Below are 20,079 nucleotides of genomic sequence, written 5' to 3'. Positions count from 1 at the left end.
ATGTAGCTTTCCAACAGTGAAAGAATTTTTCAAATCTGCCAAGTACATTCGGAGCCTATTCAATTCATACAAACAAACAAACAAACCTTTCCTCTTTATATAATAGTATAGATACAAGATATATATACTAAGTGTTTAAATCCAATATTTAATGTAAACTTTATACGTATTTATGTCACAATAATAATATTACAAAAGATATATATATATATAACAATATATAGCGTTTGCAGGGGGTTAGCGTGCATCAGACAAAGGCAGCCAAGAACAGCACAACTTTGACGAAGGCGAGTTGCTGCGTTCGGATGAGCGTACTAAGAGAAACACTCGCAAAATGGCCCACAAAACAATTAACTTCACCAAAACGAGCCACTTCAAGGTGAGTGGCTTACACGACCAGCCAGGTTTACCCACCAACAAATGAAGGCGCAGGCCAGCAAGGCCCGGTTCATTCTGGCAAAGATTGCCAAGAATGACCAGCTGACCTGCGAGACCAAGCGGACAAAGCTCGATTTCAGGCAGTGTTCGAAGAGTTCGAGCGGTTACATTAGCAACGCCTGGAAGGGCTTCATGCTTATGAAGCTAGTCTCTGCCAAGGATATCCCAAGGAGACCCCGGACTCGCATCTCATTTCAAAAGGGACAATCTAACCACGAAAAGGTGTTTAAGCACAGAATTCAGGGGTCTATATAGAGGACTGGGCCATCCTCAAGGCGGAGAGGGATTTGAAAAGAGGCCAGCCGTTCTTGTTCCTTATCAGCCAGCGATGCCTAGAATTATTGGAAGAATCAGACGACATGGTTCGGTATGGCAATAGAAAGGCCAAGATAATAGTCTTCCTAACCGAGCTGGACGATGTCCTCGAAGACGAAGACGACGACACCAACAAGCTATTGGACGACATAGCCATCGACGACGACACTCCCAACACCACCCCGCTTCAGTAAATCTCGCAGTCCTTCTCCGAGAGAAGGACATCAACATCGGCCTAATACATGAGCCATGGTCTAGAGACGCGCAAATCTCTGGCATGACTCTAAAAGGACAGGACAGCTCGACAGGTGGCCGAGGGCGGGTATGATTATCAAAAACAGCCTTAACGCACTTCTATATCCCAACCTTAGCCACTGAGATCTAGCAGTGGCCAGGTTTAAAGCAGGGGATAGGACAGCTGTAATCATAGCCTCCAGCTACATGGCCCACGACGAACCGGCACCCCCTGAAGCGTTCAATTGGGCGGATGATCTGGCAATGCTAAGAGCATTCGAAATCTCATGAAATCGAGACCTCCGGAATACCAAGGTAACGATCTATTCAGACAACCAAGCGGTCATCAAAGCCCTCGCAACAGCAAGAACTACATCAACACTAGGGGCCAAATGCAAAGAGGCACTTAACAGACTAGCAAAGGGCAACAGGGTTAAAATAGCCTGGGTACCCGGAAATAACAACATCCGAGGAAAAGAGAAACCGGGGAACCGAGGAATACTGAGCTGAGCTTGCTCCTTCTGTCTATCAGCTATCACAGTTCATTTGCAATGCTTAAAAAGTAAATCTTTTATATGTTTATTTAAAAGACCTATCTTATGCATATATAATTCATTATTTATATCAAAGCATAATAAATAATCAATACTTTTATTTGTGCACTTAATACACTGTTTCACAATAAATTTCTTATTTTTTATTGTTATATATTTTATTATTCTTTTAAATATTTTCAAAAACTTTTATGGGGATTTTACAGAAATTATCAGATGCTCTTATTTTTCCAAAGTCCAAATCGCTGGCGCAGTTTTTTTTTTCATGTATAAAAAGCTCAGATGGAGCAGTTAATTACTCGTTTTCTTAAATAAGTAACGCTCTGCAATTATCACAATTAGATGCCTTTGCAATATATCTACAAAATAATCTACTCGAGGCAAAAACCTTCCTGCTGAACCCTCCACGAAGGCGCCGACTGGGCAATTGGCACGGTAGTATCCCGAGTAACAGGTAATGCATTGCCGCACGCTCTGTCCGGGGTAATGCAGTGTCTATCTTAGGCTTCGATTAAATTTCTCCTGCTGGAGGTGCCTGGCGGCACCCATCAAATGCGATTGGATGGTTCCCCGTATAACTAACCAATTTATGGACACTGAAAAATGGAGAACAGAAGGAAAACAACCGGGGCTAGGATGTCAGCCCAAACGTCGGTGGAAGGCGTTACTGCTACCATCGGCGGGCACGGAGGGGAGCAATCCCCTCTATGTGTCGCCAGCCATTTAAAGAAAGGAGGAATACCCAGAAGCGCCCATTCCCACATTTGAGTGTGCCGGGTGGCTGAATGGGGTCAAAATACTAGAGTGTATGGATGACCCGCCGAGAATGTGGCTGACGCAAATGTTCTGGTCAAAGGTACTCTTCCCCATCGTTATTCCAGGTGACCGAGCGCTGAAGCTGCTGCAGGGTCAAAATCCGGACATCCCAACCGCAGACTGGAAGGTACTGCACATCATGAGCACGGACTTAGAAACTAACGAGTCCGAGGAGAAGGAAGACGGTGACCTGACGTTAATACCAACCTGTCGAGTTTAGATAGACCCGGTACCCATGTCCCATAAGAGCCAAATCGCGTTGGCGCAACTCCTCATTGCCCCGGAGCAATGTTACGGCGATGTAGCTTTAGTCCAAGAGCCATGGATTGTCTCGGACAATGCCATCGCAGGAATAAATTCCTCAAACTACAACGCATTTTACCCACCATCGGTAAGCAGGAACAGAACTGCCGTACACGTACTTCAAACTAACCTTATGTCTCATTACAGTTCGGATGACTTTACTACGGTGATGCTAGAAAGCAAGAAGAAGCGCCTACTGGTAGCTTCCTCCTACATGACACACGATAGGCCAGCCCCACCAGAAGAACTTAGGAGTCTGGTAGAACCCAGCAACTGCTAGTGAGTGCAGACGCCAACGCGCACCACAGCGTTTGAGGGAACCCCGATATAAATGACTCTCTACTATATATAGCCAACGTGGGTTAGGAACAGACCTGCTGTCAGTACTATATATCCCAATCCAACGGAGTACCTCGCTAATTGTCTTCCCGTCAAAAGCAGGAAGGAGCAGCTACATAAGTCCCAAGGACAACAGGCCAATAAGCCTTACCTATTTTCTTCTTAAGACGCAAGAAAAGCTGATGGATCTATAATCAGTTGAGACAGCGGGCGGACACATTCACTAGAAGCCACCATTGAGAAAGCCCTGCACAAAAAGGAATATGCGCTCGGAATCTTTGTAAAAACATTTAACATTGTAAACACAGACGTAATAATGGACCGCCTAGGAGCCTAGGATTTTCAACTTTTGGATTGAAAATCAACTAAGTTGTAGGTGGGTACCGCTTTCGTGGTGAAAGGAGCTCACAGAAGCATGCCCCTTGGTGGAGTCCTATCGCCCCTTCTATGGAATCTAGTGGTTGACGACATAATTAAAAGGTTCGAGAGGATAACAGCCTGTACAGACGACATAAGAATAATTATCACGAGAGTCTGTCCATCGACCCTTAGCTCGATAATGGAATCAACACCCAAATTTTTGGCAAGTGATCAGTGTTTTGGCTATTCTTTATTTACCCACAACATCTGGATCATCTATTTTAAAGATAGTGACTTTAATTTCCGAAAACATAATCGGAGAAAAATATTCTTTCGCCCTTGTTTTCTTGCGCCGTGTGTTTATCGCTTTTTGCTGCGCCGGTCTCAGTGTTGTTGTTGCTGCAAGTGATCTGCAAGCCGCGAACAATCACACAATCTTATACTTTCTTGAGCTGAGATAAAAACTTACATATTTCTCTCGCACTGTTTTTGTTTTGATCGGTTCCTTCGCTACTCAAGTTAATTGCCTTTCTATTACTTGTGCGTTGCTTCATACGATTTATTATTATTTTGTAACATAATGTCAACTTGCTGTGCCACGGATTGTCCACATAGCCGCAAAATTACTTCGCGGCAGGCCACCGTTTATTGTTGGCTGTGCAGTAATGCCGCACACCCTGGCTGCGCCGATCTTGGGCATGTTGGCCCGCGCATCGCCGACCGCATATGAGATCACGCTGGCTTGGATTGGACGTGCCCGAGCTGCCTTCATATTAAATCCGAAATGCGGATTTTTATGAGACAAACTCATTTAGAGTTTCAATCTTTGGCGGCTGGGTTCAAGGATTTGGCAAGCCGTTTCCAAAAAAACGGAAACTTTTTTTAAATCTATGAAACTGATAAGTGTCACGCCAAATAACAACACGGGACCTATTCCTAATAATTTTTTGCCTGTTGCAGACCCTGCGAGCCCTCTTTTGCTGTTTAGCCCACGCAACCCACCCAATGCTCATACCACGGGTGTTGCTGAAGACTCAGCCGCCGATGTCGCTGCGTCGGGTCAAGCAGCGAATGCTTCCCCTTGTCCTGGACTAGGTGATATCGTCGCATCTCCAACCTTGCAGCCAGTCAACATGGATCTGGCGTCTACGTCGCATGCTGCCGCAGCAAACAAAGCCCTGCTGGCCTTAAACCAACTGAAGGATGCTCACTCTGCGATTGGCCCGGCGGTCATCATCGCATCTCCTCCGACTTCTAGTCCCAGAGTTCAACTTTCAACTATCTCTCGTGTCGCCCCAAGGAGTCCGGCGCCTCTTGCCGGCGTTGCCCCAAAAAGGCTAGTTTTTGTTTCTCGCCTTAATCCTGATGCAACCGTGAAAGACGTCGCGATTCACTTGAGCAACAAATTGAATGTTCCTTTAACTGAATTCTCTGTCTCAAAATTCAATTTTAAGCAGAAACGAGATATTTCCTCTTTTAAAATTGCACTTTCCGACACGTTATATAGTAAGGTTCTTGATGCTTCCGTATGGCCCGTACATGCTATTGTTCACGAATTTCTTTACAAGAGCAACCCACGGGCTGGAGTGCCTCTGACTCCCTCAACCAGGCCTCCAAAAACCTAACTAACTCGTTTTCTTTGCACTATCAGAATGCTCGTAGTTTGTTAGGGAAACTTAGCAAGCTGCACGCTAATAGTGCCTCCTTCGATGCCAACGTTATTTCCTTCACCGAAACGTGGCTTAACTCCTCTGTTTCCGATTGCGAATTATTCGCTGGCAACTATATTGTCTATAGGCGTGACCGTCAAATGCGTACTGGCGGCGGCGTTCTTATTGCCGTGAAATCTGACCTTATTTCTGAACTGGTTCCCATAACCTACTCAGATAATATGTTGGAGTTTGTTGCGGTTCGTGTTCAAGTTCACGACTATTCTCTCTATGTATCATGCTCTTACATCCCACCCCGGTCTGACGCTACTATTTATCTACAGCACCTGTCCTTAATCCAGGGAATTCACTCAACTCTGGGTGTTAATGACCATTTAATAGCTATGGGCGATTTTAACCTTCCTTCCATATCTTGGTTGCCATCACCAGACACCAATTTTCTGGTTCCCACTGCAGCTCATGACTTAGTCCAAGGTCTTATTGACCTTTCTTTGGGCCAATTAAACTACGTCAAGAACTGTAGTGATAAAATCTTGGACCTTATCTTTGCGTCCGAGTTCGCCAACGCCCTTGTCTCAAGAATTGACCCTATCTCCTATCCTGAAGATGCTTATCATCCCACTCTGGAGATAATTCTTGAAGCGTCGTTTCCTTTACTTCCTAGTCCAGAAGTTGAACCGACAACTTTTCGCTGCTTCCGCAGAGCTAATTTCAATGGCATTAACTCCTATTTATCCCTAGCTGATTGGACTTTTTTGGATTCTCTAGACGACCCCAATAACATGGTTATGCGCTTTTACGATATTTTATATTCTGCCTTTGACATTTATGTCCCATCCTTTCCTTCACCTGATGCGTCTTACAAGCCCCCATGGTTTTCTCGTCGACTATCTTACCTTAAAAACTTGAAGTCTAGGTTTCACAAGAAATTCACAAGGACTGGGTCACAGGTGGACATTTCTAGATACTTGACAGCTCGCACAAAATTCTTAGCCCACAATTCTGAATGCTACAGAAACCACCTAAATAGGTGTAGAAATTAGTTCCAGGCTAATCCTAAGCAATTTTACGCGTTTGTAAACTCAAAACGAAGATCCCAAAATTTTCCTTCTTGTCTTCATCTCAATACTGAGTCTGCGTCTAACGAGCCTGATATAGCGAACCTGTTCCCAAAATTTTTCCAGTCTACGTACTCATCCATTGGCTACAATACAACCTCTTCGTATCCTTATTCTCTTCCACTTTCTAATTCCATTTTCATGCCCGCTATTTGCGAAGACGATGTTTTTCAGAACCTCAAGACACTAAAACCTTCCTTTTCTTCTGGTCCTGATCGCGTTCCTAGCTGTGTTTTGAGACACTGTGCTGGTGCTTTATGCCGACCTCTGTCAATTCTTTTTCAGATGTCGCTTCGTCTTTCATTTTTCCCAGAAAATTGGAAGGAATCTTTCATCATTCCCCTCCATAAAAAGGGCAGTAAATCTATTATCGAAAACTACAGAGGAATTGAAAAGCTTAGTGCTATTCCGAAGTTATTCGAACTTCTGAACACTGCGCAGCTGCAGCACCAATGTTGGTCAATTATGTCCCCCTCTCACCACGGCTTTATGAAATAAAAACAAACGTCTACAAACCTTCTAGAATTTTGTCTTGTCATTTGAAACGGTTTCAAATTAAATTTTCAAACGGACGTTATCTTCACCGATTTCAGCAAAGCTTTTGACTCGGTAAATCACCTACTGTTATTAAGAAAACTTACGTTTCTTGGTTTCCCTGCTTTATTGACTAACTGGATTGCAACATATTTATCCAACCGTAGTCAACGTGTTGCCTTTAAGCGCTCTCTCTCAAACCGGGTTTTTGTTTCTTCTGGCGTTCCTCAAGGGAGCCACCTTGGGCCACTTCTGTTCGGCCTCTTTATCAATGACTTGCCTGAAGTGGTTCTACACTCAAGTGTGATGATGTACGCAGATGACGTCAAACTTTGTTTGCCATTGACGAACTCTCATTCACACAACCTTTTGCAAACTGACCTTAATAACAAGCAATCCTGGTGCATTAATAATCTCCTCTTTCTCAACAACTCCAAATGCAAATTTATGTCATTTTACCGGAAGAATTGCCTGCTCGCCAATTACTCTATAAGTGCGTGCGATCTTGAACGCATTTATACGGTAACAGATTTCGGAGTCCCATTTAACCACACCCTTAATTTTAATGACCACATTGGTCTAATTATTAGTAAAGCTCGAGGGTTTTCGCCTTTGTTAAGCGATGGTCAAAGGAGTTTGATGATCCTTACACATCAAAACTTCTTTATATCTCACTCGTTCGCCCTATTCTTGAATATTGTTCGTGTGTGTGGTCACCTCAATATGCGAAGTATCAAGACCTTATTGAATCTGTTCAGAAACAATTCCTTTTGATCGCTCTACGTGGATTACACTGGGATCCGCATCGTCATCTTCCATCGTATGCCGATAGGCTAAGACTTTTAAGCCTCCCCACCCTAAAGGATCGTCGAACCTGCCACGGCGTTATCTTTATACTTAAGCTACTCAATGGTCAAATTTGCTCCACGTATTTATTAAGCAAATTACGTCTCGCAGTCCCTGTAAGGCCTTCTCGTCATTTTCGTCCAATAGCCCTTAACGTTTGTAAGACGAATAATGACGAGCATGATCCTTTCCGTGTTCTATTTTCCATGTACAATAAGTACTATTTTCTGTTACATGTTGAATTGTCCTACGAGTTAAATGTCCAAAATCTGTTAACTTACCTATCCTTACCTCTGCCAACCTGATGTGAGTCGGAGCACATCGTTAAAAAACACTCCCTTTTGTTGTGCAGAGGTAAGGGTACAATATAATTTTAAGAATGGCAGTTCATTGCCATTTTCTTTTATATATAAATAAATAAATAAAATCTCCTCGAGTGAATAGACGGACAAAGTAGGACTCAATATCAACGTGGACAAGACGGACCTCATTCTCTTCCCTAAAAATACAAGGTACTGCTAAGAATCCCACCAAAATCAACACAACCAGGATGACCCCGAAAGCACAAGTCAAATTCCTCGGCCCTGAGGTCAACTCCCACAAAAGCACTAGAAACAATAATAGGAGTCCATCCTCTCGATATTGACGCTCAACTGATTGCAGGAAAGGCTGCACAATGCTTGTAGCATTAGGAAACATATCGCTGGAGGAATACGGGAACTGTTTAGTTGGTCACCATCAGGAAGGCGGTAGAGCATACGCAGAGAATAGATCGCCCATGTGAGGTGGTAAGCCTGTTCGTAAACAGTCAAGCGGCGATTAGATCCATGCAATCATCAACGGTCAGTTCCAAAAATTCAAGCAGGTCCGCACTAGGTGTCCTAAGCACGACAACGTCAGTGCGGATCTAGAAGGAGAAAATGTCTAAAATATCAAAAATCATGTGCATAGAGCGCAGTCATAAACTAAGCCACTACGAACTGAATCTACCCCGGAAAGATTGCAAACTGTTGGTCGGAATACTTAAAGGTCACTGCCTGGCTCCTGCGCATGATAGCTGGGCATCATCAGCATCAAAGTACCTCATTGTCTCGTACAATTTCTGAATGTGATACAAAAAATGCAGCAAAAATCGTAAATATTTCGATGGAGTTGCTTGATTTGGTTAGAAACCCCAGAAATAGTGTGACTAAATGTCTGTGTTGCCAAGCTTATCTGCATTAACCTTTTTATTATTATTATAATTTTTTTATTATTAAAGCTAAAGTAAGGTTTCTCACTCGTGACTTCAAGTAACGAGGTACATTTTCTAGTGATGCCTCCTAGATCATACACAATGCCACTTACTTTGAACCCAATATTTTTAGCAGTATTCATTTTTTTATAAATAAGGCTTTTAAGGCATTCTCCTTTAATATTTGTTTCTGACACAAACTAGTTTAAAATAAATTTCCTTTTTTTTAAATACCCCTTATAACAAATCCGTAAATGTGGCTTCCCATTTTATTTGAGCGTTCAATTATCTTCCCATGGGAAGATTTAATGCTCTAAACCATCAATAACGTCAACTGAGGAATTGTACTTTAAATTTATTTTTTTCTTCATCACAAGTTATTATGCATTCTTTTTCAGATTCTGTCATTTCCTTTATAGTATCTTTAAGGTCTGAGAACGTACACTCTTTGTATCCCGGCTGTAATTTTTTTTTCCTGTTCCACTTTTTGAAAGACGATGGACTGGGAAGATTTAATCCCAAAGATTCTCTTAAAAACATATAGGTTGAGGTCGACCTGTAATAAATGCTCTGAGAGAACAACTTTTCGGAATTATTCCATCTCATATTTTATCCATTTTTATACCCTTGCAGGGTATTATAATTTCAGTCAGAAGTTTGCAACGCAGTGAAGGAGGCACTTCCGGCTATATAAAGTATATATATTCTTGATCAGGACCAACAGCCGAGTCGATCTAGCCATGTCGTCTGTCCGTCTGTCCGTTTCTACGTAAACTAGTCTCTCAGTTTTGAAGCTATCTAAATGAAACTTTGTAGTTAGCCTTCTATATACTCTCACTCGTATATATGCCCGAACGGGCCGGATCAGACGACTATATCATATAGCTGCCATAGGAATGATCGGAAAATTTTTACAAAAAAAAATTAATTTTTCAGTTTTCAATAAAATTGGATCAATTTTGAGATATAGTCATTTCATATTATTCTACAATTTTGTGTGAAATTTTATGAAAATTTGTAGTGGCGACTGAAGACCCTGCCAAGGAAAAATCAGCCTAGAAGGATGCTACACTTTATGTGAAGCCTAAGCCTAGCTTCGCCAGTGTTGGCGATAACGTAAAGGTGGTTAAGCGACTACGTAACAAAGCTTTAAGCAAGCTTGCACGTGCCGTAATGTAGAGCTGCATAGAGCTGAACTTAAATTTGCTCTGAAGACGAAGAAGAGCGCATTTGCCAATAAGGAAATTTTTTCAAGCAGACTTTCCGTTTCCGTGGGAGGTTTTTTTTAAATCAAGATCTAGAAGAGCATAGACGTGTCTAGTGCTCATAATTGGCAATAAAGTAGACAGTGTCAGTGAATTCCGAAAACCAAGTGTTGAAGTGGCAGCTAAAAGCTCATACTAAGAAGGTGTTAAAAGTGGAGGCAGCAAGGCAGTGAAAATTTACGCTCAGTGCCAAAAGGCGAGAAGGCCTTTCTCCGAGGGGAGACTACTTCATGTCAGTGCCAGGGCTCGGCCAGCGGCGGATTGGGCCCTGCAGCAAGGAATTTGAAACGCCGAAGAAGGGGCACCCCTAAGCAAGGGGGCATGAAGTGAAGGGGTGTTGCACCAACACCGAGGAGCAGCGCTGAGCAACAGCTGACCAACAGCGCGGATGCGCAACTGATTTGCTGGCCAGTGGCGCCGCCCAGAGAGCCGATTTTTTTTTGTTGTGCGGGAAAACTATATTATGTAACCAGGGCAATGACCCCCAGTGACCTCTAGTGACCTCAACCATGCGGGTTAGCCGCCATATTGGCTAGTAAAAATTGTAACCTCCATTAGTGAGGATCTGTGCTAGTGCCAGACTTTCATTAAATGGGTTTTTAACCCTCTAAGGCCTATTTTGCCTTCTTGGTTTTTTCCCCGATTTTCGTTGTGCTAAATTTGCGCAGAAAGACTTGTCTAAATTTTGACTCAAACCGCTGCTAACTTGTGATTAAATTAGTGAAATTATGTTCGACGTTCTTCGCCTTCTTACTGGCACTGGCCTAAGCCAAAATGATTGAAGCCACAAACATTATATGAATTTTATGCTGAATTTCAAATATTTGAATTTAATTTATAATTAATTTAGTTTTTTTTTTTTAAATTTAATTTTTACATATTTATTTACTTTAAATTAAGTTCTCTTGTTGCTTATCAAGGAAATATTATAAGAAAAATAGGGTGAACCGGCTATTCGGACTTTAACCCCTTTGTTTCAGAAAAATCGTCGAGGGAGATCGATCTTCGCCGATGGAAAATTGAGTGAGTCTTGGAAAAGCTATTCGAATGAAAACATGCAAAATGCAAAAAAATGAAGAATACTTGAAAACGTAAACAATTTGAAATGATTTAATTTGAAAGCTAATGCAACAATTGAAATTAAGCAAAGTCTAAAACTAAGAGACATGAAGTTAATTTATTTTGATAGTTAAAAAGAAAAAGAGAAAGAAATCATGAAGTAGAACATTTAATCATACAATTTAAATTTGGTTTAAACTCTTAAGAAAAAAATTATTTCTTTTGAATTTTGTTTACAAATTTTAAACACATATACATCTAACATATGCACCTCTTTAATTTTATACATTTTAATTTTAGCTTATATTTAACTTCTTTGTTAGCTTTAAGTTTTAAATTTATTAGATTAAACATGTTTTAACTTTAAAATCATGGTAGCTTAAAAAAACCGGAATTTACCGACTCGTAGGATGACTCCACGGTCGTAGGGTTCAAAAGGGATCACCAGAGCCATGCTCTTGCGGCAGGTGATCGTAGGTTGGGTGGGCACAAAGCGAGCACAACGACATCCGTGTCTCTGCAATGTATAGATTTTCTCTCTGTCTTCTCTTATCTCTACTTCCGCTTTTCTTCTGTCTTCTTTATGTGTTGTGAATTTTGTTTATCATTTCTTCTGGTTTTGTTCTAGCTTTTAATTTTGTCACAGCACGCTCAATTTCTAGTCTTTGTAATAATAATGTGTAGTCGTTGTCCGAGATCTGGGTGAGCAAGACCTCCACCCCCAAAGCCGACGAGCTAGAGCCGGAAAATAAAGCGTGCCCCAGCAGCCCAGATCCTCACCAACCCCGACGAACTATATAGTTGCACGCTACAAATTGGACGACTATATCACATAGGTGCCATACAAACGATCGTTAGATGTGGAGCAAAAATGCAAATCTGTGAATGTAAAACTGAAAATATAAAATGTATAGGTGAATGGAATGAAAGCAGGTATTACTTCATTGTTTTTTGATATTAATATATATATTTTATATTGTATGGATTCCTAGTCATCGAAGTTCTATCTGCAAGGGTATATAAACTTCGATGTGCCGAAGATAGCTTCCTTTCTTGTTTTCTTTTAAAAACATTATCTTTTCGTTTCCAGTTTAATTTTTTTTTTTCAATATCAGAAAGTAGGTTTAAATTTAAACAATTTAAGGGCGGGGAAATCGCGCCTAGATTTTTGGCAGTCGGACAGGATGTACTTGTTTCTTCCGGTTTGTGCTCTTTTTTTATCTTTCATTGTCATAAGGGCCTTCAACTGACCTAATTAACAAAAACTAAACAACAATAATGGTAAAACTCAAACCTGTGTCAGTAGCACGTAAAATAACGAACGTAAATAACGAACAAAGTTGTAATTAGGTTATTACATAATTTATTTGCTTAATTTTTACACACATTTATTAAAATTAATCTCACCGATGCAACGGATTAAAATTTATTCGATAGGAAAGCGTTTGACTATTTAATAATCTTATTAATCCGGAACCCCAAAAGGGGAAACCAACAAGTTGGCGCTCTTTTTTAGCCCGATTTTTACTCGCGCAAATCAAAACAAATTTTAATTTTAAAAATCATTTAAATACATTTTATTTTCATATCAAATACTAAAAACGCGTATTTTACATTAAATATACATACAGAATATATTAATATGTATGTATCGAACTATGTTCGTCTCCCATTAGAGCGAAGCGCGTTTCGAAGTTTACTCCAATGACGACGGCAGTACGCAGACACAGTTCATTTATAAGCTGATGCAATATTACCATTCTTGTGAAATTAGTATTTCTGACGAAATACCCAAAAATGTGTATTCGTACACAACTACGCAGTTTCGATGCGCCGACACGATCATCCTGACCCTAACACGACCTTGTGTAGAAAATAACAGCATTAGAATTTCTCTTTCCTTATTTTATTTATAAGACTGAACATTAAATAGTTTCATAACAATAGCCAATTTTGCAATCTTAATTCACAACAAATTATTATATTAACAATTTCACTAAACAGTATTGGTTTCCATTACCTTCATTTTTATCAATTCAATTCAATTTATTAATTCTTCTTCATTATTCACTCTTATTGTCACATAATCAAATGTCCCACGCGCCATGACCAAAACAAACAATATGTTTTGCATTTGTGCTTGTGCCATTTCCGTTGGCCAGCAGTTCAAGTTCGTCACCCTTCTTGGTGTACTTCACTTTCTTCTTCCATGCTCTCAATAATTTCACTCTCTCTCACTTCACTCTCTTCACCTTCTGCAATGGCCATATTACTTTCAACAATATTATTATAATCAACACACACCTGTAGCTCTTCGGGCACTTGCTCCTCTGGTAATTTTCTTAAATCCTCATGTGCATATTTATAATTTCTTTTATTGGTTAAGGACTTTAAAATGTATTTGTCACCTTCTAGAACTTTTACTATTTCAAAAGGCCCCTTGAATTTCGGACTTAGCTAAGTACAGACAAGGATCCATAACCACTTCAAGCAGATAGCTAACAAAGAATGTCTAAGCACAATAGGTCAAGGGAATGTTGGCCGAGGTACGACAAATAACGAACCTGTGAACTGCTATCCAATAGCAATCGGGGTATTAGCAGGATCACGGCAGTCACCACGGGACATTGGGCGATTGGCTCGCACGCAATATAATAATGATCAAGCAGTAGCCGATATATTTTCGCAGTTCTTTCAAACAACGTCTTCAAACTCTTCGAATTTACACCAGACTTATTCCTACGACATACCCAAATCAAACTTAATTTTCTGTCCTAGCCTAAACGAAAGCTCTATTCTTTTAGATCTTCATCGTGTCAAGCCAGTTTAGCCAGGTCCCGGCGGAATTCCTGGCTGTGTGCTTAGGTATTGTGCCGACGCTCTGTACTATCCCCTTCCGAAATTGTTAAACTTATCCTTAGAAACCTCCCACTTTCCCATTTTTTGGAGGAATAGTTTTTATTCCTCTCCACAAAAAAGCTATCATATCGGAATCCAACAATTAAAGACGAATCTGCGAACGCATTGTTGAAAAAGCGCACATTCAGTAACAATTTGTCCAAAGCTAGGCGAGTTGTAGAGAATGCATTTGGCCACTTGAAGACCGGAACGAAAAGGGCCTCGAAAACCATTTTAAAAAAAAATTAATGTTATTATTTTAATGTTATGCTTTTTGCATAAAATGTTAAATGACCATAACAGCGTTGTGCGCGTCAAGAGGCCTTCTGCATTGGACGTTGAGCCGCCTCTGCTCACCTAGCTTCCAAAGCTTGAATGCTCTTATCTCTTTGGTGTTCGCACGCCCCCGAATTTTTCCTTAGCTTATGGGTTATATTTTTCGCATGCGTCGCGGCGGATGTTTTTCAGTTTATTCGCCAGGTCCCGTCGGAGTTCCTGGCTGTGTGCTTAGGTATTGTGCCGACGCCAAGTGCTATCCCCTTCTAAAATTGTTTACCTTGTCCTTAGAAACCTCCCACTTTCCCATTATTTGGAAGGAATCGTTTATTATACCTCTCCACAAAAAAGGTAACAAATTGCAGAAAGTATAGAATCTCTAAGATGTCGGCTATCCCAAAACTTTTCGAAAACATAATTACTCCTGACTTGCAGAACCTTTGTCGATCAGTTATTTCTTTATCTTAACATGGTTTTTTTAAGCGAAAATCAACAACAACAAATCTTTTGGAGCTTTCTTCCTATATTATAAAGGGCTTCCATAATAATTTCAGGCAGATGTAATCTATTCTGATTTTAGTAAAGCATTTGACTCTGTTAACCGTTCTCTCCTCGTAAGAAAACTAGATTTAATGGGGTTTCCAAGTGATCTTCTTAATTGGATCTCAAGTTATCTGACTCAATTTATCTATTGCTCTAAGGGTTGCTTCTTCCCGCAAGAAAGCCATTTAGGACCCTTATTGTTTACATTATTTATAAATGACTTGCCCAAAGTCTTGACTAACTCCAGAGTGCTTTTGTACGCTGATGACGTCAAGCTTTGCGTGTAATACAAGGACATCGCCAGCCAGTCAGATTTACAAACAGATCTTATTTATTTTCCAACATGTTTCCGTTTATACTTATTAAACTTAAACGGCTCTAAATGCAAGCTTAAGGGCAAGCTTTGGAAAAAATTAATTCAGTTAATGATTTTGGCCTCCGCTTGGACCCTAAATTTGGCTTTATTGATCATATTTCGTCTATGGTAAATAGTCAGGGTGTGCTTGTAGTTATGAATGGTGGTCGAAGGAATTCAATGACCCCTATGTTACTAACTCTTTATTAACCTCTTTAGTACGTCCTATCTTAGAATATGGATGCTGCGCTTGGAGCCCTCAATAACGCGTCCATAGTAAACGCATCGAGTGGATTCAAAAGGACTTACTTTTCGCAAATGCAAACTAAAGATTACCTTCTTACACTAATAGATTCCTCTTAATAAACTTACCATCCTTAGTCATCCGTAGAACTATGATTGCCATTACCTTGATCTATAACCTCATTCATGGTGACGTGGAAAGTGCTGACTTTTTGAGTCAGCTCAATTTCCATGTACCAAGTAGAAATACTAGATCCTATGTTCCTTAAGTGTTACACCACTGTTCTAATATCTTATGTTGGTCTTCTAGCATAAATTTAATTGCAGCCGAGCTTATTGCTCGTTTATTATCAATTGGGGGTTGGTTGGATTTCTCCTTTTGTTGAACTATGGCTTGATTTTTCTTTTGGGCCTGAGAAAAAAAACAATTCTTCACAATGTATTTTGTTTTCATTTATTTATTTATTTATGTTCTAGGATGATAATTTCTTAAATGGCATAAAATGCCATTAAATAATTCAAACTTGTTTTAGTTTAAAACAAGTAGCTAGTTACAACTCTTTAAGAAATCCGGCTGCCGGGAAAATTCTCAGAATATGTCTATATGTTATATGTTATGTTTATATTATACTAGCTGTACCCTGCCACGTTTCTCTGTGGCATATTATGGTTAAGAGGGCACTTCTGAATACATCAAGGTTCTGGCAAAATCATCTTCCTGGCATAAGGTGAAGAAGGCAGTCAGAGTTGTCGCTGGCCGATTCAGGACTCTTTCTTGCACATTTTTTTCTGTGAAATAGACACGTTGACCGTTGGACTGCCACGTTTCTCTGTGGCATATTGTGGTTGAACGCATAAGAAATAAGTCAAACAAAAAATAATCATTTTCAAATTAATTTAATTCTGTAATACTTGTTGGTATACAATATTCTTTGTTTCTCCATTCTCCGCGTAAATATAAAGACTATTTGGTTTTCCGACTCGTGAACACGCAACATATAATTGTCCGTGTGAAAAACAATCTTCATCCAAATCCAGACCACACAACTCCAGAGATTGACCTTGAGCTTTATTTATGGTCATTGCAAACGCCAAACGAATGGGAAACTGCAATCTCTTGAACTGCAACGGTGTATCTGTCGGGATCATAGGAATCCTAGGAATGAGGACATCTTCACCTTTGAAAGGACCAGTTATGATCGTTGCTTCTACTATGTTGTTCATCAATTTCTTGACTGCGAGTCTCGTACCGTTGCAGAGTTTCGGCTGATTTATATTCCGGAGCATGATAATCGGCACACCTATTTTTAATTTCAATATGTGTGGTGGCATTCCAGGCAGATCAAGTGAGTTTAGAAATTCGGTAGGGTAATTTACTGCTTCCTCTGCTTCCACAACGGTATCTATCGACTTATATGTAATTTCGTCAGTTTCTATGCTTTTTTGGATTACATGATTGAGCTGGTAGACATCTTTGTTCTTGGCAGCGAGAATCGCTCGTCCACTGAGCCAATCGTGGTTCCTATAATTTATTCGGATATTGGGGAACACTTTTTGGATAAGTTCTTCCTTCGATGTAACTAAATTACAGAAATTCCCGGGCAATACTATTTTTCTCGACGTCTCATTGTCTGGCAGCTTTCCGTTCCCAATGTCCAGTAGCTGTCGTGAGAATACGTCGGCTGAGTCATTGTTCTGTAACTGGACACGCATATTCGTCTTCAACTGTAATGTACGTACATGTTTCCACAATATAGAATATTTCAGGCAAGCATTTATCTCGTCAGCTGGTGTCGATCGGGAAATCACAGGCAACGTTTGTCTGAAATCCCCTGCGAGCAATATTAACGCGTTCCCATGCATTGCTCTCAGCCGCTCAGTCTCTCGGAAGGAGGCCCGTTCTTCGTCAGTCATATTCGTAATCTTACGTCTTTTTGCTTCTGTATTGCGAATACAACGACCCAATCTCGACTTTTTTGGTGGCATGACTTCGTTTCTTACTGAACCTGAACAAAAAATAAAATTTTTATCTCCAATTTCTTCTTTCAATATGTTTTTAATGTTTGACAGGAAATGCTTTGATTTGCCTGTAGAGGGCGCAGTAGTAGGGGCACGGGGAAACGCTAAAAAAATAGATATATGTGGACTACCCCTAACATTTAGGGGGATGAAAAATAGATGTTGGCCGATTCTCATAGATACCGGATAAGCACAAAAAATTTCATCAAAATCGGTCAAGCCGTTTCGGAGGAGTATGGGAACGAAAACTGTGACACGAGAATTTTATATATTAGATATATTTAAAAGTAAGTCAGCAACAGCGACCTGGGGTTTTATGAGACAGACCCAGAGACCAACTGTGCATTGGAGTCGTGATATGTCAGGCCGAGTGGCGAAAGAAAAAGAAAAAAAGGCGGCAAAATGTGTTTACGCGTGTCAAAAACTTCAGCTCTCGAGTTCGATTCGAGGCTTGTGGTTTTTAATTGTAAGAAATCTGGGTAAAACAAAAACAAGTTGAAACCGACAATAAATCAAACTTGGGGGGGATTAATGCGGGACAACATAATGGGTTCCAGATATTCAGCTTGACGTCTTGTACGTTTGTCAATGCCTCTGGTAGCGTGCTAGCACGGGTCGTACCTTCTCTTCAGATGTGAAAATTTCGTTTATGAGCTTAGGTTGTCAAGATTGCAATGAGTTTTTCCCCCGAGGATTTCCGTTTTATTATATGCCTGTGATATGTTTGAAATGGATCTTCAAAATTATAAGAATCTGTATCAGTGGTCATTAAATAAAGTTGGTTTTTGAATATGTTAATGGGTGCTTCTACTGAAAATATGAGATTGTGTGATGAGCTTTCATCACTGTTTTGAGGAGGGCATTAATTTATGCCACCTATTAAGCGAATTGATTTAGCGAGGGGTTTGGTTTGTGTTGGCGTAAAATTAGTTATGTTTTAATTTGTGCGTGCTTGTGTGTGGGTTTGTTACAAAGTTTTTGCGTGGTTTTGGTTTCAAAGTAAGTGAGCGAATGAATTGAGAGAATAGATAAGCCAAACAGAAGAGCTGCGGCGGAAGAGCTTTCAAGCCGGCTTATGAGTTGGAAAGCTTCTGATTTTAAACTTGTTAATATTAAATCTGCTGCTTCTGCTCCCGACAATCACTATCGACAGTTTCTGATGAACTTATTGAGTTGATTTCTGCGGCGGCACGAGACAATGCATCTGCTACTACCTTAGCAACTCCGGGCTTGTACCTGATCTCGTGTTTAAATTCACCGGTGTATATTAATACTTTTTAATAACTATAAAGATAATGTCTTAAACTTGAAAGGACCCAAACGATTGGAAGCATTTCTCTTCCGTTTGAGGCATAACTCTCTTCAGTTTTAGATAGGGTACACAAAATAAATGTTATTGGTCTATGATTTTGATCTAATTCTACACCTATTGCATAGCTGGAAGCATCTGTAGTCGACTGGAACTCTTTTCCGAAATCTGGGTATACAAGAGTTTCATCCCTGGAGACGAGAGTATTTTTAAGTTTTTTGAATCCCAATATAGCTTCTTTGCCAAAGTTTATTGCGGTTTTGCTTGGCTTGGTCTTTTCGCCTCTTAGGAGAATGGTTAACTGTTTTGCTATTTTTGGATAATTTTTAATGAAAAGCCTCTCATGCCCAAAACGGAAGGTTCATTAACGTTTATGGTATTGGGAATTTCGTATTTGCTTCTATTTTGTTTGTTGGTTTTAACACAATTTTCTGATATTGTGTACCCCAAGAAGTTTCCTTCATTTTTGAAAAAATTGCACTTTTCTATTGGGACTCTCAGGTTTGCATTCTAAAGGGTTGAGAATACTCTCTTAACCTTTGCTGAAGACTTAAATGTCGTCCAGATTTTCCATATGTGTTCTTTCAATATTTTGTCTAAAGTATTTTCTTAAGCCATATGGAAGTCTTGTAAATTCGTATTTTCCTCAATTAAAAGCAAATGCTGTTTTTCTTTATGACCGTATCTTTTAGTGGTATGTGATGGAAACCACTCTTCAGATCTAACACCGAAAAATATTTGTTGTTCCAAGCTGTGTGATAAATTCGTCAATTTCGGGTATTGGGTACCGATCGGGACTACCCAAACTTGTGCGTTGAATGGGAATCTTGAGGGCCTTAACATGCCGTCTTTAAGCATCTTCAATATTTGCTTTTCTACCTCTTGTCTTAACGATGTTGGGTATGGGTAGTGTTTTCCATACACATTAACATTTTGTTTTTTAACATTTCTGGTCTTTTCCCTACATAATTATTGATTCTCGGTTCTTTCATATAATTTATATGACGCAAACGGACTGATTGATCAACCTCCCTAGTTACTGGTTTCGGTTGTGGTCGTGAGGGAATGGTTGGTGCGCCGTAATGTGGTACCTGTTTTGCAAAATCTGCTTATATGGTTTGGGTTGGTTAGACTGGGCAAGTGGAGTTTTTCCAATTGTGGGTGTTATTTGCGAATGATTCGTGGTATTAGTGTGTGTTTAAGATTTGCTTTGATGGTAATGTTGGTAGCAAATGAAGGTCGTGCCCTAAGTCATGCGTTCTTTAATGGCTAACAATTGTGATAGGTTGCCGTCCAGACGTGTGACAAAGGTATCCAATGCCTTTTCTCAGTACAAGACAGTCAAGGAATT

General features: G+C 40.2%; 1 protein-coding gene across 1 annotated transcript; it reads right to left on the bottom strand.

The window, feature by feature from the left end:
• Window positions 1-16,280: 16,280 nt before the first annotated feature.
• Window positions 16,281-20,079, bottom strand: LOC147644851 (uncharacterized). Its single transcript, XM_086839834.1, has 2 exons — window positions 17,141-20,079; window positions 16,281-17,062 (listed from the first exon to the last, which is right to left on the bottom strand). The coding sequence occupies exons 1-2, from the start codon at window positions 17,594-17,596 to the stop codon at window positions 16,298-16,300; spliced, it is 1,221 nt and encodes a 406-aa protein (XP_086695960.1). The 5' UTR covers window positions 17,597-20,079; the 3' UTR covers window positions 16,281-16,297.

This window comes from Drosophila serrata, unplaced genomic scaffold (genome assembly GCF_035046125.1).
Source record: "Drosophila serrata isolate PLE 108 unplaced genomic scaffold, ASM3504612v1 contig_82, whole genome shotgun sequence".
NCBI classification, from domain to species: domain Eukaryota; kingdom Metazoa; phylum Arthropoda; class Insecta; order Diptera; family Drosophilidae; genus Drosophila; species Drosophila serrata.
Note: the sequence above shows the minus strand (reverse complement) of the source record. Positions and strands in the feature narration are given on the sequence as shown.

Bases quoted from the DNA above. Each gene is read 5' to 3' on its own strand.
- LOC147644851 (XM_086839834.1), bottom strand. From the start codon at position 17,596: ATGAGAATCGGCCAACATCTATTTTTCATCCCCCTAAATGTTAGGGGT. The intron at 17,063-17,140 runs GTACGTACATTA...TTCTCACGACAG, and splicing joins ATTCTATATTGTGGAAACAT to CTACTGGACATTGGGAACGG.